The sequence below is a fragment of the Diplotaxodon limnothrissa genome, linkage group LG5, assembly GCF_057381915.1.
Source record: "Diplotaxodon limnothrissa isolate DT_005_m linkage group LG5, D_limnothrissa_male_GT1.1, whole genome shotgun sequence".
Lineage (NCBI taxonomy): Eukaryota > Metazoa > Chordata > Actinopteri > Cichliformes > Cichlidae > Diplotaxodon > Diplotaxodon limnothrissa.
In genome coordinates this window covers 11,909,800-11,937,577 of record NC_140600.1, presented here as the reverse complement: position 1 = coordinate 11,937,577, position 27,778 = coordinate 11,909,800, and the positions used below count along the sequence as shown (strand labels likewise).

Sequence of the window (27,778 nt, the reverse complement as noted above, 5' to 3'; positions counted from 1 at the left end):
TATACAAAAAAAAAAAAAAAAAAAACCCCACAAATTCCACATCGCATGTTTCAAACTAAGTAACAATATTGCTTTTTTTTTTTTTTTTTTAAGTGCACAGTTGCTGGATTAAAAGAAACTGCTCTCCCATTTCATGTAAGGATCCAAAATACAAATTTGCATTTGGGATAAACAAAAAACAAAACAAAAATCTTCACTGAGTGCTGTTGCAGAGGTTTGAACTCAAGGAGGTTCCTCTTAAACAAGTCAAAAACTACAGTATGTACAACAGTTTAACAAAAGGAAATCCTTCACACTCTGCCACTACCAACTTTTGGAAGCGCTCGCTGCTCAGTGGCATTCAGCCCTCTGCGTCCACGCCCCCTGAATCCTCTGCCTCTCAGGAAGCGACCAGGAACTCCAAATGTTTCTATGTTCAACTTTTTCTCCTCAGCCCAGGTGGTCCTCCTAAAACGCACAGTTTTTTGTAGGGTGGGAGTAAGTATATTACAGAGCTTCACAAAACAAATATTACAAATAAACTGTTTAGGTCACCTGGGCTTGAGGTCTGATGAGACGTTATCAAAGAAACACTTGGCTTTGTCATAGTACTTATCTCTGAGAGGCTCCTCCTCCTGTTCAGGAGGGCTATCCTGGGTCTCCCAAGACTCCTTATCAACTGCAAAATACATGTATATACTCAGCTCAGTTTCTGTCACCTCAAATAAAACTGAATTGATTGGTGATCTTTAAAACATACCAACATTTTGCTTCGTAAGATCTTTAAACTGAGCATTTGCACTTTCAAAATCAAAATCTGACTCAAATGCCAAAGTTGAAGCCTTTGTGTTTTTCACTATTAGTTGGCCTCTGCTTCTGTTCCTGGACCTGCGGCTGCCTGCAAATAAGCATTTAGAGGGGAAGGGGAAATTTTAAAAAAACAAACAAAACAAACAAAAAAAAAAACAACACACCCGTTAAAACTGGTTCTCAAACCAGTTCATCTAGTATGAGACATTTCATTTTGTAATTTAATGCTTCCAGGCAGATGGGCAAAATTTGGTTTTATAAATATAATTGCAGTTAATTTTCATGCAGAAAGAGTCAAGCAAACCTACTGCCATTCAGGAATTAGCAGCTCACAATGCACATTTTAAATGTGGATACCTTGTCTCTGCCTTAGTTTCTGGTTTCCTGTATTTTGGCCTTCAGCTGAGGCAGCACTTGGCTGAGATGGTGCCTGTCCTAAAATGATATATGATAATCTTTCTTTTTATCGTGGTGGACTTAAAAGCAGTGCAATGAAGTCAACTGATGTTAAAGTAAATGTTCACTGTTAAAGTCCACTTACTGGTGGGTATATTCTCTTTTTGAACCTGGGCACCAGCCTGTCCAGACCGCTGAACTGGACGCACCAGCGGTTTGTTCTGTGGCTGGGTTGTAGTCTTTCCCTTTTTCTGTGCAGCACTGACCAAAGGCATGGTCTGGACAGCCTGTTCAACCATAGGGGCTCTTCTGGCTTGGCCTGAAAGTCCTAGAATTGAGAGGGCACAAAGAAGCCTAGTGGTGCAAGACCATTTTCCATGCTGGAAACCCAGATTTACACAAACATAAATATATAACAAATCCTCTGTTATATTGAGAAGAACTCTGTACCTAGTCCCAGTGCTGCACTGTACTGCTGGTTGAGTAGAGAGCTAGCAGCCAGCTGATTGTAGGTGGGCATCATGTCTCTGTAAGGACTCCAGCGTGGGTGATACATTGCAGAGGAGCTGCCAATTGATGACTGATCCCACAACAATAAAGACAAAAATGAACTTTTGCAAAACTTTCTATCAATTTCAAATAAATCTACAGTGAGGAAAAAATTAAGTTGAATCTCCTTCACCTACTCACCTGAACAATAGCAGGGTCCCGAGGAAGTCCATGGTGTGGTTTTGGTGGCTCAGACACAGTAATATCTTTTATGTCACTGCCCCTGAAGATTATGAATTCATAAACTTCATCTTTGGGCGGCACTGGTCTAACTGTGTGCCGGTCTTCAGTGCCGTAAGATTTAACTGGGAAAATATATGTTGAAGTGACATAAAGCAAGTCAGCTGTTTTTTAAACTGCAGCAAATTTTGTTTAAGACTTAACTGAGAAACACAGCCTCGAGCCACATCCTGTAAAGCATCAACCTACCTTTTGCTAAAGCAACTGTGGACCTGTCTGTGTCCACAGAAGACAAAATGCCCTCATAACGAATCTGTGCCTTGGATATTAAACTTATTTTACTGCCAATGTAAGGAGTTCCTCCGGCACTCATGCTTGCAGTAAAAATATGCTTTCAGCTCAAACTTCACCTACGGAGTGAGAAGCCACGCCACACACACCTTAACTAATCCACAGTGTGCATGATGGAAAGCACCTGTGCACTTTATAAGATTGGCAGGGCTGCACCTCTTTGCGGCTGTGTGTAAAACGGGGGTAGTTTCTTTACTCAGTCGGCATACACCGCTAGTTACAAAAGCAAGAGCGTGGAGTTAAACTAAGTAAAACTGGAAGCGGGCTTACTGGTGTTAAACGCTAAGCCCAAACAGATCTGAGGTATCCACTAACAAACTCACCAGCAGCTAGTGGTTAAAAATTTGTTTTGCTGTCGTTATGGTATAGGACAGGATCGTTTAACTTCAATAAACATACACATCAGGGGTAGGGGAACTCCAGGCCTTGAGGGCCAGTGTCCTGCAGGTTTTAGCTATCACCCTGGGTCAACAAACCTGAATCAAATGATTAGTTCATTACCAGGCCTCTGGAGAACTTCCAAGACATGCTGATAAGGTAATTTAGCCATTTAAATCAGCTGTGTTGAATCAAGGACACATCTAAAACCTGCAGGACACCGGCCCTTGAGGCCTGGAGTTCCCAACCCCTGATATACATACTAATATATACCAGCTTACTGGCCACTTTGATAGGTACATCTGTTCAACTAATTTCATGGCTGCACCCTAATGAATTTAGGCATGTAAACATGGTCAAAATGACCTACTGATGTTCAAGTGGCTTTGAACGTAGCATGGTTGGTGGTGCTGGAGTGTGGCCTGATCTGGGATTTTCCCTCACAACTATCTCCAGGATTTACAGGGAATGGTCTGCAAAGAGAAAATAGCCAGTTGGTGGCAGTCCTCTGAGAAAAAACAAAAAGGAAGAAACCAAAAAACGCCTTGGTGATCCTAGCGGTCAGAGGTGAATGGCCAGACTGCTTTGAGCTGATGGGATGGCAACAGTAACTCAAATAACCACTCATTGCAATTAGAGTATGCAGAAGAGTGCATGTACAACACACCTCAAACCTCGAAGGGGATGGGCTACAGCAGCAGATGACCACACCGGATGCCACTCCTGTAAACTAAGAACAAAAAACTGAGGCTAGAATACACACACTACAAGTGGACAATGAAAAACTGCGAAAAAAAAACATTGCATGAGGCTCAGTTTCTGCTGCACCATGAATCCATCTAGCCTTGTAGTTGTTTCTGCTGGTGTACTGGTGTGGGGGATATTTTTTGGCACACTTTGGGTCTCTTAGTACCAGTTGAGCATGTTTTTTACAGACTACCTGAATATCATTATTTACCATGTCCATTCCCTTATGATCACATACTGAAGGTATAGTCTTCTAATGGTTCCAGCAGGATAAGAAACTGCTTAAAGCTCAAATAATCTCAAACTAGTTTCTTAAACATTACAATGGGTTCATTGGTCTCAGATTGCCTCCACAGTCACCAGATCCCAACCCAATACATGACATCTGGGATGTGCTGGAGTGGGAGCTTCACAGTGTGGATGTGCAGTCTGCAAATCTGCAGTGACTTTGTGATGCTACATCAATATGGGCCCAAAGCCTGAAGAATGTTTCCAGCACCATGTTCAATCTGTGCCACAAAGAATTTGACAACTCTGAAGGTAAAAACAGGGTCGAACCCAGAACAAGCAAGGTGTTCCTAATAATGGTGATTGTATATGACATGTAATTTATCAAACTGAAAAATATATAAATAAAACTTTATAACATTACTCCAGCTGCTTACAAATAATTAAAGATATATATTTTTTTCTTTTGGAGGTCAGAACAAAATTTAAAATAAAACATTTAGACTGTATTAAAATATTAAAAGGAAAAATATTATTTTTTATAAATTATTCTCCCTTTTAAATTTTGGAGCAACTTAAATCCTTAAAAACAACAACAACAAAACAAACAAAAAACCCCACGAAACGTGGAAATAATTATCATGTTTGAGTCATTGTGAGTTTGCTGCCAAAGTTGCTGAATAATTTTTGGAAAGGAAAACGGCTGCACGTCTGGATCTTTATTTCAACACAAAAATGAAAGCAAAACAAACTTTGCTCTTTCGCTGGCATTCATAGCAGTCGGTACGCTTAAAAAAAAACAAAAAAAAAGAAGTTCTAAATCCCATGACTGGCTGACTGCACTGTACATTTCCTCTCTAAAGCAGGGTGGGGCGCCCTCAAACGCCTCATCACAACAGCAACTTCACTCGGCTATAACACTGCAGCCATCTTGCACAGCGCACCGAGCGCGAATAACCTGTTAAATTCGGTTTGTTAGCTTGTCGCAAACCCAATTATTCTTCTACCAAACGACACATATTGAAATTCTTCAGCCGAATAGTTATCGTGTTAGTGTAAACACATCACTGACAGTGTAACATTTGACGAAAACAGATTATCTCCGATACGATGTTGTTCCGTCTCGAGCAGCCCCTGGAATGACAGCTGAAGCCATTGGTACCGCCTTTTACACGTGGAGCAGCCAATCACAGCTCTCAGAAGTCCCTGCTCGGAGACTTTTAGCTGTTGTGCGCAAGCGCACGTCAGTCGGTAAGTACCTCACTTTTCACAAGCTCGCAAGAGTGTGAAGATGGCGGTTGGCTCTGGCCCGCTGGAAGAGCTCTTGTTACTCACAGGGGTGAATAAAGCGGTAGTTTGTCATTCTGCACGTTCTGTAGACTCACAACTGTCGTTCTTGTGTCACAACAACCACTGGGTTAGGGACGAGGCTGCCGGTAATTACATGGCTATAGTTCCGGGACAAGGGGGTAGCTCGAGCTAATGCCCAGCTGGGACTTGGTCAAGACGATTGCTAAAGCAGGTACGCTGTAAACTACTAATGTTGTTTTTCTCTTTGTCTCTCCTACTGTAAACGGAAAGCGATCGCCGGAGCTGACAGAGAAAAGCAGCAACTGTGACATAGTCTTGCCCCATTGCATTCAAGATTGTTTGTGCGCCTTGTTAAACAAGTTGAAGTGTGGGGGGTCTCTACATAACGAGCTCCCCATGGTTCAGCTATGGACGCATCGACGGCCAGCACGGACTCCAACACGGGACACGACCCTGGCAAAACACCTGCCGTTAGTAGCGGCGTAACTTTTCTCCCTAATCATCAGGGGAAAGTGGGCTCATACTCGGCGCAGACTTTCAATGGGAGCCAAACTATGAACTCTCACAATTCAGGAAACGCTGCCACTCTCAGGGGGACGATAGTGACAAGTGGCACTGGTAGCAGCAGCAGCGCTGCGATATCTGTCACAGCTGTCAACAGTGGACCAGTGTTGTCAAAAGGGCTGGCCGGTGTCACCATGCCCCCCTCTTCAAACAGTGTAATTCAGACCCCGCTCATGAACTCTCAGAGCGTTGTGGCTTCAGCTCAGCCTGTGAGCCAAGCAACGGGACCCACTGTGACACTCGTCAGGACGCCTATGCAAACCGTTGGGTCGGGTGCAGTTTTGAATGGAAACAATAGCGCGAGCCCTTCTGTGGCGGCCAGTGCATCGAGTCAGACAGGTATCGGCATGCAAACTCCACTTTTAAACAACGGCCAGCCTTCCAGTTCTGTGGCCATCAGCGCGGGGACGCACATCATCAAGGCAGAGCCACCCACAACAATAACAGAGTCGGCACCGCAGCCTACTGTCACTCCCGGCGCCGTCGCCGTTCCCCGGACTTCTGCGGCGGCAGCTGCCGCTACTGGCGGAATCCGAGCTCTGGCACCTCAGATGCTGGCCCCAAGGCTACCCCAGGCTACACCGGGACAACCCAGTATCCATAACATCCAGCTTCCACCGGGTGAGTGGAGTTAGTTGATAAGGCATTTGTTTCACACTTAACTGAGTCACCAGTCTAGTTCCTTTTTTGTCTTTCTGAACGATTGCAACAATGTTATCCCAGGACAGTATATATAGTACTTGCGTGCCCTCAGACTTACTACGAGAAGCACACTGAAGTCTTTAAGTCACACTAATTTGCTCATTTGTTATTTGCTGGTTACTGTTATTATGTTGATGTTTATAGTATGTTATTTTCTGTTTTCTTTTTTTCTCTTTTTTTGACGGGTGTCAGGAATGGTGCTTGTACGGAGTGACAGTGGGCAGCTGCTGATGATTCCTCAGCAGGCTTTGGCCCAGATGCAAGCCCAGGCGCAGGGAGACCTGGCACCTCGGGCCACTACACCAACGAATGTGCCTCCAGGCCAGGTAAGAACATCATTTTCACAACAATTATCTTTCACTTCATATTAGTGACTCAGGCCACGTTCAGCCTGCACACAGTTGATGAAAACACCTGTTGAGCAGACTATTGGATTGCATAACTTGCAGTACATGGGGAGCAGCATTGTGGATCTTATTATTGGTCTTAAGCCTTGTAAAGCTGCAAGATTCATGCATTTTAACTTTTTATAGACTTGGATGTTGCTCGTCAACTTTTGCTTTTTGCCACTTAGGCTCCTGGAAACACTGTCATCAGCAGACAAGTGACTCCCAGCACCATCATCCGACCAGGCGGTCCAGCTCCTGCATCACTGACTGCAACCACTACTCTTCACAGACCACCTATCCTTCAGGTCGGTTGGCAGCGAAACATATTTGATTTCTGATGTGACTGCTTTGCAGTATTTTCTTTGTAATAGCGTGTGAGCTAGAGACACGAAATAATATTCAGAGCATGATATTTTCAGGCACATAGGCCATACAATGGAAACCTACTTAAGTTACAGTGTTTTGAGAATCGTCTGTTTGTTGTGTATAGGGAATGCTTTTAAACCCCCCAATTGCTTTTTAATTAGAAGTTATTGTGTTTATACAAAATGCGAACAATTTATGTTATGGATTTTACTTTTAGATGTCTATATGCAAGATTTAGTTTACTTAATTGCTACTTTATGCCAGAATGACTGCTATTAAGTCAATATTATATTGGGTGTAAAAGCAGTTAGAAAGCACAATTCTAGTAGTTTGGCTTAATGTTTACTTTCATGGACTGTTATACAAATGCTACTGCAGGACTGTTTTTCAGTGGTCACGTTGAGCTTTAATAGAGAAAAGAGAGGGAAAAATATCAAGTCATTTCTCTTAAGTGCATTTGAGTCAGAGTGTGAAGTCTTTTTTTCTTATTTTAATGATTACAGCTGTTTCACTGGCAAACACGAATCTACAAATGTGACATTTGCTTATTACTCACTTTATTAAGTTTAAGAGAAATGACTTCTGTACTAGGATTACTGTCATTTTACCTTCAGCTTTGTCGTTTCGCTTCCATCTATGTGGGATGATGTACAGTGAGGTTGCTCACCAGTTATAACCAGTTATCACACTGAGTTAGTCATGCATGGCATTGGGAAATCTGGCACTTGTGGACCTTGTTCGACCTGGGAAGTTATGTGTTAACACACGCAGAAATATCTCTGCAAATTCTAAACTAGTAATGAACGACAAAAAAAGAACAATGGTTATTGGTGTCCAGACTTTCAGTAATATCTTAGTGAAGCAGCAAACTGAAATTATTCTTTTAAGGAAGAGCGCCCAGCTGAGACGCTGCAAGAGAAGTGCACCTGTTTCCTTATATAAACCTGAAGATTGAATGATTTACTTGAGCAACTGTGAAATGGCTTTAAATCTCATACTGTTCTCTAATGATGCAAATAGCTGTCTTTGAAACAGTTCAGCAATCCAAATGACATAACTTTATCCTTTTTCAGAGCTCAGTTGGGGCAGCAGTACCCGGAATGACCTCTAGGACAGTGAGCCAAACAGCTGGGACCACAGTTACCTCAGTAGCATTCAGTAAAGTGAGTTGTGTCAATTGCAATAGATCGAATGGAGTTGGATGACTGTGCTTTGCTGTGTATTGTAGAGTTTATAATACTTCATGTGATGCATTTACTCTATTAGACATATAATTACTGCAAAGGTCTTGAGTCATCCCTCATTTCTTTATCTTTTGCTTACAAGGCGCCAGATTTTCTTGTCATTTTTCAAGTGGTCTTCAGCAATAGTTCTTGAGGCTTTCTGAGGGTCTTTCAAAGTTTTTCTTTGGACATTGTCTGCTTTTCACTCATTCCAGTCCTTGGACTTAATCATTTTAAGAGGGAAATGTTTTCTTCTTCTTTTTTTAAGCCACTTAACACTGATTTATAAACCATTCAAGGATTTTTAAAAAGCACCTAACTCAATGGATGAACCAGTGTTTTGTCTATACATAACACACAACCTGACAAAGAACTGATTTTAAATTGTATATTTGGGCATTTTTTTACTAGCAGCTTGCCACGGAAATACATCATTTCTTCCCAGTTCTTTTAGTTGACTCTAGAAAAAATGTCAAAGATCAGAAAAGTTTGACAGGCATAAAATAGTACTTTAACAGCAACAAGGTGATTCCCAGAACGGTAGCTTACAGCTTACCTGAACTTAAAAACCAGACATACGGTGTAGTGTGCCCTAAAAAAACGTCTGGAAACTGGACAAGTGGAGGACAAAAGAGTGGCAGCACTAAGCCATGCTCTCAACTTTGTGGGAACAGTTTCAAAATGACTGCGCATCAGTGTACAAAGCAAGGTCCATAAAGACATGGATGAGTGAGTTTGGTGTGGACAAACTTGACTGCCCTGCACAGAGTCCTGACCTCAACCTAACAGAACACCTTTGGGATGAATTAGAACAGAGACTGAGCCAGGACTTCTTGTCCAACATTAATGACCTCACAAATCCACTTTTGGAAAAAAGTCAAAAATGTCCATAATTCTCCTAAACTTTGTGGAAAGTCTTCTCTGAAGAGTTAAAGCTGCTATAGCTGCATATTAAACTCTATAGATTAGGAATGGGATATCATTCTGGTTCATATGCATGTGAAGACCTTTGGCAATTTAGTGTATGTCAAATTTGTGAGGTTTTATGGAGTCATGAATCAAAATTTTAGGTTTAATTTGTCATCAATATATACTCGGCGTGATAATAATCCCAGAGTATACCTGGATAGAGGAACACTTGGAACCATCAGTCATGGCCTCTCCAGAGCTTGGAGGTTTACATTATTAAAGCAGTGTGGGATCATCTCTACAGAACAGAACAAAAAGCCAACATTCAAAGAAGCGGAGAACTATTCCTGAAGACTACTTAAGAGTTGACAAGAAAGCTTACCTTAGAGCTCAGGCTGTGTTGAAGAATAAAAGGCGGTCATTCCAAATATTGAATTTCCACATTTTAATAAATCACAGCACACATTTTCCTGGCAAAATGTAAAGAAATGAGGACTAAAGAAAAGACGACTTGCACATTATTGTAGTGTATTTTTTCATTTTTTTTTAAAGTTACTGTGGTGTATAACAGAATGTTGTTGTTTTTTTTTAAATTGGGTTTAATTGGGTTTTTCTGTTTCCTTTTTGGCAGGAGACAATTGAGAATGTGAAAAAATGCAAGAACTTCCTCTCCACACTGATCAAGCTGGCATCCAGTGGAAAGCAATCCACAGAAACTGCAGCCACTGTTAGGGAGCTGGTCAAGGATCTGCTAGTGAGTAAACCTGAGGCTCTCTCCACACTGATATCATTACAAAATGCATCATAAGCTTTTTAAATAGAGAGAAACACCCACTAGTATGAGATTCATTTTCTAAGAGAAGCAGGCAGGCAGGAGGGGATAGGATGGGTTTGATGTGGGTGCACATCAAACACATACATACCACCTATGTATACAACTCAAAAAAGAGAAAGAGAGACCTTTTGGAAGTGATTCTGAATGTATTTTTTGTGTAAAAACTCCTGGATTGTGTTTTAGATTGGACACACAGACGGTACAGTCACCCACATTCAGCTGTCATTATGTTATTGTGTTTTATTAGGAGGGCAAACTGGAAGCTGAAGAGTTCACCAGCAGATTGTACAAAGAGCTCAACTCCTCACCCCAACCTTATCTTGTGCCTTTCCTCAAGGTAAGTATAATTATTGCATCTTTTTACAGTGACCATTAAAATGCGAGGCTTTGTGTGTGCATTTCCTTTAAGTTTGTACATAAGGGTATTGTAAGGGTAATATTTGTCCAACTGTCTTCATTTTTTAGAGAAGCCTCCCAGCTTTGAGGCAGCTCACCCCAGACTCAGCAGCTTTCATCCAGCAGAGTCAGCTCGCCCAGCCAGCCTCAGGTTCAGTCTCCTCCACCTCTACCACTCCTACTACAGTGGTCCTCGGTAGCCCAGCCCCTCGCCTTCCTACACCAGTCAGTAGGCCCCTGCTCCAGCCAGGCATTAACAAACCAGGACAAATGCCCTCACTGGTAAGTAAAATTCATTTAGATGTTGACTCAGGTAGCTCTTGTTCCAGTTAGATGTTACAAGATGTTTAATTGACGTTACACCTCACTGAATAAATGCTGCGTTCTTTCTGTAGAGCATTGAAACTGAAACCTCTACACACAGAAATGATGTTTTCTTGACTTCTGAATTCTTGCTTATTCTGCTCCAAAAAGTCTTTGAAGTAATATTGATACTTATTAGATGAGGTGCTAATTAGCAGACGATCCTAAAATCTGGCATTCCACCTATTTAAATGGGGAGAAGACCTCATTTAGCTGTTTAGTATCACTGTGTTCACCAAAAGAAAAGAGTTGTTTAAGGAATAAAGGACCAAAGCATTGCCAAGCATGGTGAAGATAAAGGCTAAAAGAGTCTCCAAGCATCTGATCACTGCTGACTTGCACACATCATATTTAATGGCTATTTGGTTATTGATGTTGTAGTGCACCAATGAATGAACTGGGCAGAAAGGTGGGAGAAGCCACCCAGTAAATCTGAGAGAATTCTGCATAGTTTACTCAGACTAGCAGCAGAGTAATGTAGAAGTCTCATCTAGAACGGTTTCAGAAATTCTACACTACAAAATATTCAATATGTCTGTGAAGGTTCTCAGTCATCCAGGTCATGGTAACCTAAGAAGCTTGGAAAGAAAAGCGACTGGACTTCTTTAAGACATTTCTTGAAGACGTTTTTCCTCTCATGAAACTAAAGAAACTTCTCAGATGAGAGGTTAAACGTCTTCAAGAAATGTCTTAAAAAAGTCCAGTCAGTCACCACTGCTACATTAGGCTTTATCTAACAGATGTGTGAAGTAAAAATGAGATGGCAAGAAGTTCTGAAGGAGTTTCACTATTTACTTAATAACAATAATACAGCGTACAATATAATACTTTTCAACTTTTACCCTTTCAGGTTCTCCAGCCTCAGCAGCAAAGAGCACTTCTGAGACCTCAGGTAACCTTTCCGACAACCCCCGTGATGACTCTCAGGAATCAGGCCCCTAGTCACATCGTGCTGGGACAGCAGCAGGTCCACCTTAAGGAGCTACAACCAGGTGAGGATGTCAGTCTAACAACACTTCTGAATGTGTGTATTTGTGCATGTGCACCTTTTATTGGGTGATTCGCAGTATTTGTTTTTTTGTGAGTCAATGTACTTAATCTGTTTTGTCCCTGCTAGTTCCCCTGAGGCCAGAGGGGCCGCCTGGTTCTAAACAAGTCCTTGTTGCAGCCTTGACCCCAGCTCAAAAAAACAAGCTCAAAGAGGCGGGTGGTACTTTCAAGTAAGTGACATTTAAATGAGTCCTTCTAGTTTTGTTTGTTATCAACAAAAGGTTTACATGAAAGATGAAAACCAGCAACTATAGTTAAGTAATAATTAAAGGCTTAAGTAAATGTCAATGCATCTTTTCATTGCTTCAAAAACTCTAGCTGGCTCTAAACGGGATTAAAAATTGAATTGATAGTTTTGAAGTCTTAGTATTGTGCGCCATATTTCATGAATGAATTTCATGATGAATTTTTTTACTTGCTGTCTATTGACAGAGATGATGATGACATCAATGACGTAGCCTCCATGGCCGGAGTGAACCTGTCAGAAGAGAGCGCCAATATCCTCGCCACCAATTCCATTACAGTGGGAGCGGTGACGCATTCCTGTAAGGACGAAGCGTTTCTCTCCTGTGCCGTACTGCAGAGGAAAATGCTTGAGATCGGTGAGACACTACAGGTTTCTCAAGTGATGCTGACATTCTTTGAGCTGTCCACCACATTGGATGTAATACAAGTGCCATTTGCAAACGAAAAATGTGCATTCCCTGAGTGGTTTGCAAGTATTTCCTGGAAGGTTGACAATGGTCACAAGCAGGGTGCTGCACTAAAATCTTTCTTATGATAAGCTACTAGAACGCCAAAAATGCCTGAAGTTTGCCGACTTGTCTGCAAATACTTTCTAAGTACTAGTCAAGCAGACTAGACAATGTTCTCCTTCAAAGTAAAAGGTTTGCCTTTGTGTTGGAGCCAACATTTCCAGTTACTTTCCACAGTTATACTGTAGCTCGGAAAGTAGCTGGAAAGTGTTGCGTGGAAGTCTGCTAGTGACCAAAGTAACTGCAAGGTTTTTGCCATCTTGTGAGGTAAATGGTGAATGGTCCGGTTCTTATATAGAGCTTTTCTATTCTACCAGAACACTCAAAGCGCTTTCTGTTGAGCGAATCATTGTCAGGAGTCATTGAATGGTCTCTAGGGGCTTTAGCACTAGATTTCCCAGGTACAATCAACCTCGAGCAACAACTTTCATCCCGTCTTTTTCCCTCACAATGGATGGCTACCAGATGGTCACCCACCACTGTGGGTGTTACTGCGGCCTTATTCACTTTATCCTACACTGTAACTATCAACATCCAAAATGGAAGACAAGATAAAGTCACGTGGTTTAGCACTCAGATGCCTGCAAAATCCAATACGACGTTTGTTGTTTTATGAGCCTCATAACACTGTTGTGGTTTTTCTGCTCCAGGTAGGAGGTATGGTGTAACAGAACTCGGTCCTGAGGTGGTGAACTACGTCTCGCACGCTGCTCAACAGCATCTTCAGAACCTACTTGAAAAAGTCTCCCAAGTAGCCCAGCAGAAAAACATCACTTTCAAGGTTTGTAGCCGCAAAATGTTTTTCCATTTGGTTTTAATGTCCAAATGATAGGTATGTCTTGCAGTAAATGAGTTGGAACACAGCCTATTTAATATAAAATCTTAACACCTCTTTCACTTGGCAGGAGGATAACAACCATGAGCAGAGCAGCGATGTTCGTACTCAGCTGAAATTCTTCGAGCAGTTGGACCAGTTAGAGAAACAACGAAAAGAGGAGCAGGAGAGAGAGATCCTCCTGAAGGCAGCTAAGGTACAGATATCAGTATATTTTGTCTACAGGCTTACATTGATGTTGAATGGATCTCAGTGCTTGCACCACGTGGTCTTAGGTGTTTTTTTTGTTGTTGTTGTTTTTCCCTGCGTGCAATGCGTTCTTAGTTAGTTTTTTTTTCTTTGTTTAATTTGTTGCATCTTTCTTGTGTTTCTGCAGTCTCGAGCTCGGCAAGAGGATCCAGAACAGCTGCGTCTCAAGCAGAAGGCAAAAGAGGTACAATAAAAAGACGACTGTCCACAAAGTTTGTTTCCCTATATTTATGTAGTGTATGATGAATTTGCGTGTGTGTGTTTGTGTTGTATAGATGCAACAGCAGGAGTTGGCTCAAATGAGACAAAGGGAGGCCAACCTGACAGCTCTGGCAGCCATTGGCCCCAGGAAGAAGAAGAGGAATCTGGAATCACCGTCCTCTTCTGCTTCAGCCGAGGTGACATAAAACAAGAAAATCTCTTTTGTCTTTTTCATTTGCACAGATTTAGCAAGGTGTTGAAAACATTTCTCAAAGGTTTTGGGCCATAATGACAGGATAGCATCACATAGTTAGTGCAGGTTTGTGAGCACATCCGGGATGTGAAGTTCACGTTTAATCACATGTACAGTTCTACTGTATCTTCCCGTTCAACCTGACAACATGCCCGGTGTGGGGGGAAAGAGACCAGTGTCTGTGTGCAGAAGTCCAGACGTGTGTGCGTGCATCTGTGCACATGCGTTGGTTATATCTGGGGGTGCAAGATCAAACTGTGGCTTGGTAGATTTAATTTATTATCAATCTCAGAATAATGATATTAAAAATGACATTAATTTATTGCATGAGTTGGGAAATTAGATCATTGATTGATTAGAGAGCCATCACCAGTCACGACCCTAGTATACAGTGATTGTAAAGGGGAGGACGTGGTGTTTAAATGATGGTCAGTTGCGGCCCTAAGTGTTCCAAGAAAATATCCCCACTCCATTTCACCACCAGCAGTCTGAATTGTTGCTAGAAAGCTGGATGGATCCATGCTTTCCTGTTGTTCGTACCAAATTCCGACCCTACTATTTGAATGATATCTTTTCAATTTTTTGTTGTCCAGTTTTGGTGAGGCTGGGTGAACTGTAGCCTCAGTTTCCTGTTCTTAACTAACAGGCGTGGCACCCGTGTGCGCTTCCGCTGCTGCAGCCCATCTAGATCGAGGTTCAGTATATTGTGCTTTCAGAGATGATTGTCTACATACCTTGATTGTAACTTGTACTTATTTAAGTTACTGTTGCCTTCCTATAAGCTCAAAGCAGTGTGGCTATTCTTCTCTGGCAGCAACAATTTTTGTCCAGAGGACTGCCTGGTAGAAACCCCAGAGATGGTTGTTTTGGAAAATTCCAGAAGATCAGTTTCTGAAATACTCAGAGCAGCAGCCTGTCTGTCAGAGTTCAAAGTCAATTCAGTCGCATTTCATCCCCACTCAGATTCTCAGTTTGAATCTGAGCAGGTCATTTTGACCACGTCCACTTTCCTAACGCACTGCGTTACTGCCACATGATTGGCTGATTTAATAGTTGTGTTAGCAAGTAGTTGAACAGGTGTACTTAATGAAGTGGCCAGTGGGCAGACTTGTAAATGTGATGAATAGTTATAAATTAAACTCTGTGTGTATAAATGTGTGCATAAATTTATTAATGTGTGTATAAATACCTGTCAGAAAGTCGTCGTGGATGTTTATCTGACAGCCTCCTTAATAACAGACCGTGTCATCTTGAGTTTATGTAGAACTTTGGTTTACTTCCTTGTGGAGGGCAGTATTTGCTACGGTGCTTGAACAAAAAGAGAACAGAGGACCGCACGACTCAATGGCACAGACGTTATGTAGAAAGGTTGGATATGTCATAGCTGGTGCCAGATGGATAGCGTATTACCTTGTGTTCAGATTCCACTGGGTGCATTAAGAAGATTTGCTTCTCCTGATTTTTTTTTTTCTGCATAATATATTTGTCATAAAGAAATGGCTAACATTGGCAATAACTGTCCATTTTTCTCCCCGGAGATCGCTAGAGCCAGACAAAGTTAATTTGGTGACAGGCTGTCACTGAGAGTCCACTCTAGCCTGACAAAAACCTGCTAGCAGTTATCTGAGCACTGCTGAGAAAGTAACAGAATAAGACCTGTCATTAAATCAGCCAGAGCATTACACTCATGCACAATGTCAACTGATAGATCACATGTAAACAGGTCACTAGATAAATTCATTTAAGACAATGGAACAGCCACTGTTGTTTCTCACACTGTGACTAGTGCTTCCTTATGCTTCCTGCACACAGGGTTTTTCTCTAAAACCTTCCAGCCTGATCTAATTGAGGGAAAAAGTTCTAAAATTTTAACTAAGCGCCAACATCTCAGTCCTTGAGAAAGTGGTTTATCCTATCATCATTTCTTTACTTTGTGTCTGTTTACTTAGATCTCTCTTATATTGTCAGTGCCTTACAGTACACGATTACACCTTTTTTTTTTTTCAGTCAAAAAGTTAAAAAAAAGTCTATTTCTTCTGGTTAATTTCAGAATCTTGCAATAAACTTCTCTCCTTTGTTTAATCTGCTTATATTATATTGGTTAACATTATTATTTAACTGAGAAAAGCTTAAAAAATATCCAGATAAATGTGAACACGTGCAAACCCATTCAGTCATTAAACTCTGCTGCCGCCAGTAACAGATGTCACACGCTCCCTTTCTTATGCCCCTCTCCCTTATCTTGCAGGGATCGGGAACAGGTCCCTCTCTGTCTGGTGGGCCTGCTTCATCAGGCTCCAGACCCACACGGCAGCGCATCACGCGCGTCAATCTCAGGGACCTGCTCTTCTGTTTGGAGAATGAGAGATTTACCAGTCGCTCCCATTTCCTCTACAAGGGCTTTCTCAAATAGGCTTGATGTCAAAGAGGAGAGGTGAGGAGGAGGAGGGGGCGGGCAGGAGACAATGAAGTGTATGGAGAGACCAACAGCTCCCACCACAGAGAGGGAGCATAAGAGACTCTTGTATGTGAAGAGGAGGAGAAAAGGCGACCTGGCACATTATAAGGTTTATCAGATACACCTGATTACCTGAAATACAATAGTAGCCATATTGGATGGCCTCTCTACCTCCCTCCTCATATAATGCCTATTTCCTTTCAGAGCAGTCACTGACCGAGACCCTTTTTATTTAATCTTTTGTCATGATGGTGCAAAAAAAAGAATATGTTTTAAGAAGAAGTTTTTTTTGTATGAGTAAATGAAATATTGTACAATTATGCACTGTAACATAGTACAGTTTATTTTCTAAACGTTTGTATGCATATTAGGCTTGAAAGCAATGAAATCATTTGTTTTATTAGACACACCAAGAAATTTTATTGATGATTGATTTTTATGTGTTGGTTTCTGCAGAATTAGTTTGAACTCCAAACTGTGTAACCTACTGAGTTGCCTTCCTATGTATAAGCCATACAGCCATCCCTAAGCAATCAAGCCCCGGTGTTACTAATGAAGCCGTAGCTCACTCAATATCTGTCAACTTTACTTGATTTTTTTTCCCTCCACTGTATTTATTTACTAAACTCATGGTTAAATTAATGTCTAGTTATTTATTTAATTTCATGTCACACCTCATTTGCTTCATGTAGCTTAAATTCCAAACAAAATGTGCATTTAGGACATGTTAAAAATTAGTGTATAGCTTTCAGTGTGTGAAGGCCAGGGGTGCTCTTTGTTTTCTTTTTCTTGTTTTGAATCTGCAAATGTTACTTTTAAAATTAGTTCTATATGTATTGATTTCTAAAACGTAGATTTCTGAAGGCTTTTAACCTGTATTGCTATACCAAACATACATCTACCTGAAACTCTATTTTTGTAGTTGCCCACCAACACATTTTTACTCTTCTAATGGTGACTGACAGTGTTCTCCAATCATTTCTTTACCTGCTTTTATTTTGGTGTGCTACTGGACAGCCCCTTAGGATTTTGGTATCAATGACTTCAAAAACTGGAGTTTCTTCCTGTATATTTGTAAATGGTACACCTAGTTTTACACATGGTTTTGTATAGAATTGAGAATTTATGCATACAGCAGTAAGAAAATCACATTTTCTCTATTAAAAAGTTTGAATAAATAATGATTTTACAGTAATCGATGTGGTTGCGTCTTTAAAGTGATTTCTGAGAGTCATAAATCATAATTTTCTTATGTACTTTTTTTTGTAGGGCACTAGGGGGCAGCATTGCATTATTGGAACTGGCTATACACAGGGTTTGGTAGTGATATTTCTGAGCTAAATGCCTTTAATTCCTTCTTACTCTACCTGTTCACAGATAATTCTACTTAATCCTCTAACATCTGTAAAGCCACATGTACCACACTCTGCGTGTCCCCACGGGGCTATACAACCATCTATTAAGCAAAACTCCCAGGAGCAAAACACTCAGCTCTTAACCCAAAAATGAAATCATGCACGCAGTCTGCTACCAGTCTGTCCGCTTCTTTGTGGAGCTGTCTTGTTCGAGTCCGTCTCCATTATCAGCCCACACAGTGCACTGGCAACAGCTGCCACATCAGCTGCTACATTCACTATAAACCATAGGCTGGAAGTAATTAGGCCATTCTGCCACTGGGACAGTAGCCTGATGTTACATTGATTAGGAGCAGCTTTCGTATCTGTGCCGACCAAACGGGAACAATAATATTTGGATCCATCAGTGGTTATGAACCATAGTTTCATTTTTTTTCTAATGAAAGTTGATCTGGAAGCCACTAGATGGCAATAGCTCATTTCTTCTCATTGCTAGGCTGTGTTCCTCTTAATACTTAAAATCCTGGTTACATTTGGGTGAGTTTAGAGTTCATGTGTTCATATGTTTACACCCGCAATACAGACCTCCAGTTAAGACTGCCGTTCACTTGGTGTTTTGCATAACATTTGGCATCAGAAGGAGATGCAGTCTGCTGTTAATAATATAAAAGCATGGCGCTGCTGCGAGAAAGCACAGACGTGAAGAAAAAAAAAAAGCAAGCTTTTGGCCACGAGTACAGAACCAGTGTGGCGTGACAGTCCCTCTGTCTGGTGGCGGTGGTGGTGATTCAGGTAAGGCCTTGCCCCTTGTGCCTCAGCCCAATCCAATATTTTTCCATGTAATCCCCCTTCCACTCCTCAACACTGCTGCTCTTTCAGAGTTAAGTCCACATAAGCTCCCACTTGAGTGCCAGAGGCAGAGCAACAACAGTGATGGCGCGGTTGCCTAGCGACGTCTCAGTCGCTGCACCTGAGGGTGTTGGGTAAACACCCTGAGCCTGCTTGAGGGAAGAGCAGAGAAGTGACATCACTGTTTCCTTCCATGACATTTATTAAAGAGGGCTGTTATTAATTTCTTACACCGACTCTTGTCATCCTTCTTTCACCCCAGGGTGAGATTACATAATAAATTGAAAACAAGTTTTGCGCGCGTGCACGCATGCTCTTGAATGCTTCACTGTTATGTAGCTGTGGGTAGTTTTGTCAGATTCCAAGATGGGATTTGACTGATCTCATAGTGCCTCTCAGCAGGGTGTTCCTCTTGCACTTTTATGATAAGCCTCCTGTCTAAAAAGTCTGCGCTTGTTTACGCTTGTAGAGGGGCTCAGTTTTAATGATGGTTAGAGGCTGATAAAAGGTCCCCTAGCCCCCATTACTTACAAGAATTTGAAGCCTATGAAATTCTTTATTAAGGTAAGACCCCTATAGCCACATGAATAAGAGGGATGTGAAATTTCTAACTTTGACGTTACTTTGCAGCCAAATGAATTCAAAGTCCCATTCATAATCCGACTGTATTCATGCTGTGAGACAAATGCAACAGTAAAAGTCAGTTAATCAATTTTTTCCTTTTCAACGCCTCCTTGCATAATGTTGATTAAGCTTTGAGCTTATGAATAAAACTCCCTCCCAGGAGGGACATAAAAATGTGATTTGAATGAACTGATGTGGCACAGTGTGATTCAGTCGCCGCACTTTATCATCCATTAGGATGCACAAACCCACTAGCCCATAACTACTTTTATTCTCAAATGAAAGAGATTTTTTTTTTTTTTGCCCTCCCTTGAGGAAAGAAACTTTCCAATGTAACATGCAGCAACAGTTCATTAGTTTACATTTCCTCACATCACCAGTTCATGTGTGTTTGTACCCTTGGCCCACCCAAGCTAATGCTGACTTTAAGACTCTTTTGTTATGGGGGTCATGCAGGGCAGCCTGCTTTGGCCCGGAGATACTATAATAAGGCCAGTGTTTATGAGCGCTGCTGAAATGGGTTTGTAGGCGAGGCTGAACCTGTGCGGTATTGACGCAGGGGTTAATAGCCTGTTGGCCTCTTTAATGGAGCTGGATCAGGCCAGGCAGCAGGCACTGTCAGCCCACAGAGGAAGAGCCTCTCTGTTTACAAAGTCATCTCTAATTTGAAGAGGAATAGTCACCAAGGGGTGTACATACGTTGGTGACTTGCATCTAAAGACGCACTTATGTGCCTTGCCAGACTGTTTGCAGGACAGTTTACAGTGCTTTGCTGTATACACTGATCCACTGAAAAAGTCACAAAGCTAATGTTCATTGTCTTGTTGTAATACAACATTTTGCCAGGAAATCTTTGTTCCTGACCTGACAGTCATTCGTTTGTTTCTTTGACACTACCACCCACTGCTAGTATCACACCCCAACAGCAGCAGTCTCCCCCAGTAGGGTGATGTACGGCACTACACCACAAAACCTTTGTTTTGGAGATGCTCAGGGAGCATCTCCAACTGAGATACTGACCCAGCCTCCAACCTCCCTGATGCCCCTCTGATGGAGCAGCTGCTGGATAGGCCTGAACCACCTGCTGCTGACACCTACTTATTTGCACTAGATATAAAGTAATAAGAGGCTGATGTGACTATCATTAGTTTGGCTGTATATTCAACTTTGCGGATTAATATCTTAATGGCACCCCCCCCCCCCCCAAAAAAAAACCCCCAAACAAACAAACAAACAAACAAACAAACAATTTTGAGATATTAAATTATAAATCATGATGGGAAGCAGTGGATTAGTGCACATTAATCGGAGGCTCTGCAAATATAAAACAGAAATCAAATATTAAAATATATATAAATGACCACCAGTCAATTATAGGCACAAGCACTCACCTTTAAGCCCTGTTAAAGATTCAGAGGCATGACTGAATTGTACAGAGGTTTTTTCTTTGGGTAGACTTCACCATGAAACATGCACAAATGATGCCCTATACATAGTGTAAGTAGTCTACACATAAGACCTGAAGTGGTAGTAAAATTAATGTTATTGTTGTATCTACAAGATAAACTATGTTCCACATGTATTGTGATCAATTATTTATTCACACTAATGATGGTGCTATACATGCATTATTCATAGTAAGCTCTGGTGTTCCTCAAGTGATGCTGACAGGGGGAAATGGAGGGGCAGATGGGAATGTAAGCTTGATTGTACCCTGAAGGACACCAGAGACTAACTTGGCTGCAAAGGAATCGTCCCGTACCATTTAGAGATGTAGCTGTGGCTGAGGTGAAGAATTACATCCACTTGATTGGAACAGCTGTTCGGCTTGAGGATGCAGCTCGGATTTCCCACTGCACTCTAGCATGTAATCACACAGAGACGCTGGCCTGTGCAGAGCTGCTGAGCATCAGTAGCAGCACGTTCTTGTATGTTCTTGTACAGCTGTTAGCAACAAACCGTATCCCATGATTCATTCAAGAGATTATATTATATCATACTGTTCGTGCTTATCATTGGGAATGTGTTCGGACAGTAATTTCAGCTATTAAAAAATGTTAGAAAATGTTTTTATTCAGCTCCAAACACCTTGGATTCTCAAAATGCATTTCAGTCCTAAGTCATGTGTATAGGAATTTCTTTTACTTATGTATTAATCACATTATTTTATTGTATAACGCCTTGGTGCCACTGGATTTTAACAAGTCTCACACTCATACATTAAGACAAATGGTGGGGGTCTAGTAAGGAAGTTGGGGGAAGCAGACCACTCCACAGGAAGAAACTTTTGTCTCTTTGAGGACTCTGGGAGGTAGCAAGGGAGTGTGAACCTTTGTTCCTGGAGAAGGTATTTAACTGAGAGCCATGCTAGGCTCAGTGAGACTCTGCTGCCCGTCTGCCCCGCGGTCATGCAGGCTATCCACAAGCTTAGTTTTCAGTTCTTTGTTTTTTGATTAAAGAATGTTAGCTACCGCTCGTCTGCAGGCTTTATTTAAATGGAAAACTTCCACAACACATGTTATATTCCTTCCATCAAGCAACACCTAGTTAGGTGTAATACAGACTTTCTGTTAAATAATTTAAGTCTCAAGCCCAAACCACGTTAACTTTGTAACTCCCTTCAGAGCCACAGAAGTCATTCATCGGATGTTTTGTTTTTCCTGCTGATTAGGAGCCTACTCACTGTGACAACTAAGCAGAGCTTTGTGTGTAAATATTTAAGTACATCCGAGAATCTTACTGCAGTACAAGTGTGTTGCTGCAAAGTTTATCCAAGGATCCCAAGTATGTCTTCTTTCGGCACTGGAATCACAGCAACTGAACCTTTTTGTTGCTGTGAGGTCATTTTGTTAACCCTCTCAGGCTCAAATTAAGTTTTTGTTGCTAATGCTCAAAAGAATACCTGCAGTGGTACTTCATAACTCATAAACTCATAAAACATGTATGTGGGTTAATCAGGTTGTTAGCTTTTAACTGTTGCAAATCTGCAACGCCTGCCTTGAGAGAGTTAAAAAACAATCCCCAAGTACGAGCCCAACATGACTGGTTCTGTAATGCTAGGCCGGCATGTTAGCACTCAGAAACCTGTGGTGGAGAAACTATTCACACCCTTTACTTAATTAATTAATTAGCTCTATCATCAGCAAAGTCCTTCGACGAAAATATACATGAATTAAAAGCAAAAGTGCTGAATGCAGAACAAAGTGTCCTGTGACTCTTTTATTGTTGTTTAATTATTGTTAATGCTGTTGCTGTTTGAGGAGGAGCTCATTTGGAACTATTTGGTAACCAAGTGCAACTAATGGTTAGTTTCACTGTGGATTAAATGACTGCTTAGCTTGTAAAATCAAATTCTGAGATTCATGAGTCTCAAGTGTTCCAAACACTTATCAAAAATAATAACAAATCCACTGTCAGTTGACTAATTGAATAACTGACTTAATTCAAGAACAGTGGCTACTTCATCAGCTACATGTTTGCTAATGAAAATGAGCCAATCACATGGCAGCTCAGTGCATTTGCACATGTTGATATGGCCATGGTGACCTGATGGAGGTCAAACCCAGCATCAGAATGGGGAAGAAAGGGGATTTAAGTGACAATCAAGAGCATCTCTGAAAAGCACCACACCAGCACTCGAAGCTGATGGGGCTGCTGTAGCAGAAGGCCACACGTTTGAAAGCAAAAGGGGTCCAGCCCTGTTTTAGTAAGGTGTAACTAATGAAGTGGCCATTGAATGTATATTTTGTGTACATAAATCCCACTTTACAAAGTACCTACTAATAAATATATTAAACTGGATGTACTTTTAGATGTATTCAGAGCTCTTAATACATCTAAAAGAGAGGTATTGTACTTCCAGTTTACTATATTCATTACTAGCTACTTTATAAATTGTGATTTCTGTACAAAATAATAGAATAGAATAATCATTTTATAGTATTTGTCATAATGAATGATACTACATTAAAAGGATCACCAGTCTGATTACAGTTAATCTTTTGGGTACATGAATATCTTTCAAAATGACTCACAATACAAATACTATTTGTCACATTTGACATTTCATTCAAATCCAAAGCGGCCAGCTTCACGGTGAACACCAGTGTTAGCAAGATTCATCTTTCAAGCACCTGTTTGTCCCCCCAGGGTCCGGACTACTTGTATACAACATAGCCTTTATTTCTCAGAGGTACTTTTAATATTTGGATAAATTGAAGTGCCTGCTGTGAAGATTATTGTACCACAGTCTTTCAAATTAGCATTTATGAGTTTTGAGGGTTATCATAATTCATCACAACGCACCCTCTTAGTTCATTCTGCTTAAATAGCCCATGGATAAGAAGTAAAATGCTAATGAGTAACTAGTTGTCGTATAAATGTAATGAAGCGCGGTATATACCTCTAAAATGTGGGCTTATAAAGGGAGTCAGTGCACATAGTTACTCTGTAGCACTCTAAGATATATTTTAAGATTAAAATGTTTCTTTTATTTATAAGACATGCTGAGAAATACTGTTTTCAAATGCTGTTTCAAAGTGCACTGTTTGAAGCCTGATTGCTGAGGGAACCATGTCTTGGTAATTGTACAGCGTCTACACTGGATCAGTCATCCGTATCCTACGTGACTGGTTGTAGGTATTTTCTCCCCCACTTAAGCAGAAACATCAAATTTATTCTGCTGCTTTGATCTCATTTTAGACAGAGTCCTGAAATAGCAGCAGGCTCAGAGTGGTGTCAGCAGAAGCTCAGCCAACAGAGCCTGCCCGTCCTGCGTGGTACTTGTGCTGAATAACAACATTAACACTTAACTGTGAACAGTTGATCACGCAGCCGGCAACAGAACCAACATCCGGTCATGTTTTTAAGATTGGACTGTTCTCAGCACCTGCCCAAGAGACTCACTAGCTGTATGGAGAGGAAATGAAAAGAGCCAGGCTTGGACATGTTTGAAGAAGAGAACTTTATTTACAACACACAAGGCACCGGCAGCAAGCCAGCAGCAAAGCTCTCAGTCTATATATGCCATTTATCAAGGGGGTGGGGGTGATAAACGGGAGTTTGCTTTCTTCTTTCACGCTGCACTTTGGCCACAAGCAAACCTAGTGAACTTCTTCTAAGCCCATCAAAGATCTCTCCCCTGAAGTTAATCATCCTTTCTGCCACCCGGCTAGGACCAACAGGACTGTTTAACAATTTGATTATTATGTCAGGGCAGCAGAGCCCACTGTTGATGGCTCTCTTATGCACACAGGTCCACAACCCTGCTGGGTTCATAGAGGATTTCATTATTGTACTACAGAAAAAGGTTAACTTAGTTTTATGTTCTCATTACTGGGATACTCAGGGAATCAAAGCACCTCTCATTAACTAGTTCAGCGTGTTCCATCAGCTCTGCTCACCTCTACCTGTCTTCTTCACCTCCTCATTGCCCAGCCCTCTCATTTCTGGCCACAGCGGGCCATGAAGCATCACTCTTTTTAACACCATCATATTTAATCTTTTTTTCCCTAACAATTTTCTTAATGTTATGCATTGTTCTTACTTGAATCTCACTTCCTCTGCTGACCTTCTCCTCCATCCTACTAATCACCTCTCAACACGGCCTACCTGCATCTTGCCACCACCTCATTTTTCACGCTCTCTCTTTTTGCCTGGCTCTCTGAGTTCTCTCTGGGTGTCTCATTAAAGGCGCTCTATCTAATGAGATTACGCCGTGGGGATTAATGGTGTGGCTAATTGATAGACACACAGCCAGAGAGGATTAAATCCCTTTAAGTCCCCAGTGGGCTTTTTGGCGCTTCAGCTGACTAATTGAAATCACAGGAATGGACACAAATATACTTCCTGACCCCACACACTGCTCTAACAATCCTTCCTCTATGATGCAATAACATGTATAGTGGGTATGTTTCTTTTCTTTTTTTATTAGAAAATGAAGCCATATCCAAACAATAAGGTCAAAGATTAACTGCATAATCCCCCGGGGAGGCTGGTTTCATGACGCTAACACTTAAAAATACATTATTCCACAGTGAAAAATGAAGTAGGTGTAACAATTCCGAGTGCAGATACAAACCAGTCGATTCAAATGCAAATCAAGGTGGAAAAGCAGTGAACTTAAAGCTAGAAGAGTCCTTTCATATTTTAAATCATAGTAAAAAAAGACAATCCTGATGAAAAACCAATGTGTGCTGCTTTCAGCGCAACATCAACATCAGCGGTCAGTAGGCATGGGTGCACTGGTGCATTGCTTTCTGCCACAGTGCTGTTTTTGGTACTGTCATAGGGTCTTATGGCAGAAATCTAAAAATCCAATATTTACAGAGCACTTTAGAAATAAAGTCGTACCAATACTGACTTGAAAGGAGAACTATCATGCTCATTTACAGCTGCATGTCTTTATTCTTGGAGTCTAATAAAGTAGGTGAGAGTGGTGCAGCCGCTCACCACAGGGTCGGTCTAAAACCATTTTAGTTCCTCTTCTCTAAGGGAATGCACAACTTTCTTCTGATTGGCTGCCACTGAAATTTAAATATCCTGGTAACGACAGATGGCTGCCCCTCTCTGAGCCTGGTTCTGCCAGAGATACTTCCTGGTAAAAGGGAGTTTTTTTATTCCCACTGTTGACACCCGTCCTAAATAAGATGCCTTATTTACCTCCAAAAAAAATGATGGCACGCTTTCAAAACATGTGTTGTTTATTTTCTGAAGCGCACATTCAGTATCTAGATGAATGAATAAAAGAATTGCAGCACACTGATTAATTGAACAACTATCAGCAGACGTGGCTAATGAACGTTCCAGTGTCCCAAGGCCAGAAGCCAACAAAAGGAACACGTCTGTCACAGACAATACAGACTGAAATGGAAAGAGCATGTCTTCATACACTAGAAAGAAAAAGAAAAAAAGTATAGATCAAAGTATTTTATGGAATAAAAAAAAAGTATAAGCAGGCATCTTAAAAGAAACAATTATATGCTTCAACAGAAGACAAAAAAAATAAAACATAAATACCCACATATTAAAAACGAATGGGCCAAAAAATCCCTTAAGCTCACCGTAGAGCCACAGAGAGAGAGAGAGCAGCAACTTTTATGTCAATACTTCAAAAATATGTATCTTACAGTATTTTTATTTTCTCAGTGTCTTTTTACAGAGTATATTCATATAGCTTCTGCAGACTATTTTCACATTCTCACCACAGAGTAACAAGTGCTTGGAGTAAAACATTTGGAGAAAAAAAAAATCATGCACCTTTTAATACATTTGTTGGGCTATAAAAAACGGGAATGTTCAAGGCGACCCCCCCCCCCCCAAAAACAAACAAACAAACAAACAACCCCCCCCTCCAAAACAAACCAACAATCTTCCTCAGACACCTTTGTTCCAAGTCATTTCAAGTTTCTTGTTCTTACACTGATTAATCAGATCATGCCTACGTAAGTTTTACACTGTGGAGAAAGCAACACAAAACCATACAGGGCAGGCAAGTGTCTCAACATATAGGCTCTGAAACTTGTGTGTCCACAGAGGAAAGGCAGGCATTCTCCACTAAATTAGAACCCCCCCCATGTATAAAAATGGTCTCACACAAAGTCAGCGTCGGGCGCTGCAGTTGTGTTGACAATGTGAAAGTTGGACTTCAGCGGAGACCTTTGGAAAAGAGGGTGCTCTTCCCTCTAGCGACTCTTAGTGGGTTCCTTCAGGCCATAATTTGTTGGGTTACGATATCCGATGGTATGCCCTGGCTGTGTCCTTCCCTCCTGGGACTGGCGGCTGGGGTTGTTTCATGTGCACCACTGTGAAAAAGGAGAGGAGATTGACAGGCAGGGCCGGTTTGAGGAGCGCAGGTTTGGGGTGGGGTTGGGGGGTGGTCGACGGGAAATGGGGGAAGTGTCTCCACTGTACTGCACGAACGGCAACCGATCCTGAGATAGCAGGAGTCTGATACAAAAAACACACCACAAAAGGCACTTTATAAAATGACAGTGCTTCTGTTCTAAGGAAATTCAAGTTGACAGAGTTAAAGAGAGAGTCAGAGAGCGTCTTCCCCAAAAACATACTCTTCAGCGTGAAACTAAAGCGAGAGACATTGTTTCTTTTTAACAATGAATCCAAGCATAAATTCACTGCTCCTGTCTCTCATGACCGCCTTGGGACATCCGGATCCAGCGCAGTGAGAGATAAACAAAAGAAAATTAAAATGAAAAACGAAACATCACACTACAAATTTGCCACAACAAAAAAAATGTTTTTATATATAAAGCCAGAATACAGTTACGTTGCAGCGGAATTCATGTTTGCGGGCCTGGTTGCTGTGAGCAAACGGATGCAGCCCATGTATGGGTCCATTCCTCACACGGAGCCTGCGTCGTGTAGTTGGCCACTCCTTGCTGCTTTTACAGCAACGTCCATCCAGCCGGTCCCGCCTCTCCCATCTGCAACCCCACCCAGCCCCGCGGCGCCGCTC

The 27,778-nt window shown here is 41.5% G+C and overlaps 2 protein-coding genes across 3 annotated transcripts; one reads left to right on the top strand and one right to left on the bottom strand.

Moving 5' to 3' along the window:
- Positions 1 to 290: 290 nt before the first annotated feature.
- Positions 291 to 2,287, bottom strand: LOC146631658 (protein LSM14 homolog B-B-like). Its single transcript, XM_085353839.1, has 8 exons — positions 2,164 to 2,287; positions 1,872 to 2,039; positions 1,636 to 1,767; positions 1,331 to 1,513; positions 1,147 to 1,224; positions 740 to 877; positions 535 to 658; positions 291 to 447 (listed from the first exon to the last, which is right to left on the bottom strand). The coding sequence occupies exons 1-8, from the start codon at positions 2,285 to 2,287 to the stop codon at positions 291 to 293; spliced, it is 1,104 nt and encodes a 367-aa protein (XP_085209965.1).
- A 2,618-nt stretch (positions 2,288 to 4,905) lies between these two features.
- taf4a (TAF4A RNA polymerase II, TATA box binding protein (TBP)-associated factor) lies at positions 4,906 to 16,725 on the top strand. 2 transcript variants are annotated; one of them, XM_085353838.1, is made up of 16 exons: positions 4,906 to 5,054; positions 5,200 to 6,114; positions 6,388 to 6,521; positions 6,770 to 6,889; positions 8,024 to 8,113; positions 9,714 to 9,836; positions 10,165 to 10,254; positions 10,383 to 10,595; positions 11,527 to 11,668; positions 11,794 to 11,896; positions 12,159 to 12,328; positions 13,132 to 13,262; positions 13,387 to 13,512; positions 13,693 to 13,749; positions 13,841 to 13,963; positions 16,268 to 16,725. In XM_085353838.1, exons 2-16 carry the CDS (start codon positions 5,337 to 5,339, stop codon positions 16,430 to 16,432), a joined length of 2,565 nt encoding a protein of 854 aa, XP_085209964.1. In that variant the 5' UTR covers positions 4,906 to 5,054; positions 5,200 to 5,336; the 3' UTR covers positions 16,433 to 16,725. The 2 variants fall into 2 exon arrangements, with proteins under 2 accessions (XP_085209964.1, XP_085209963.1); XM_085353837.1 differs by having other exon boundaries at positions 4,906 to 6,114.
- The last annotated feature ends 11,053 nt before the right edge of the window (positions 16,726 to 27,778 follow it).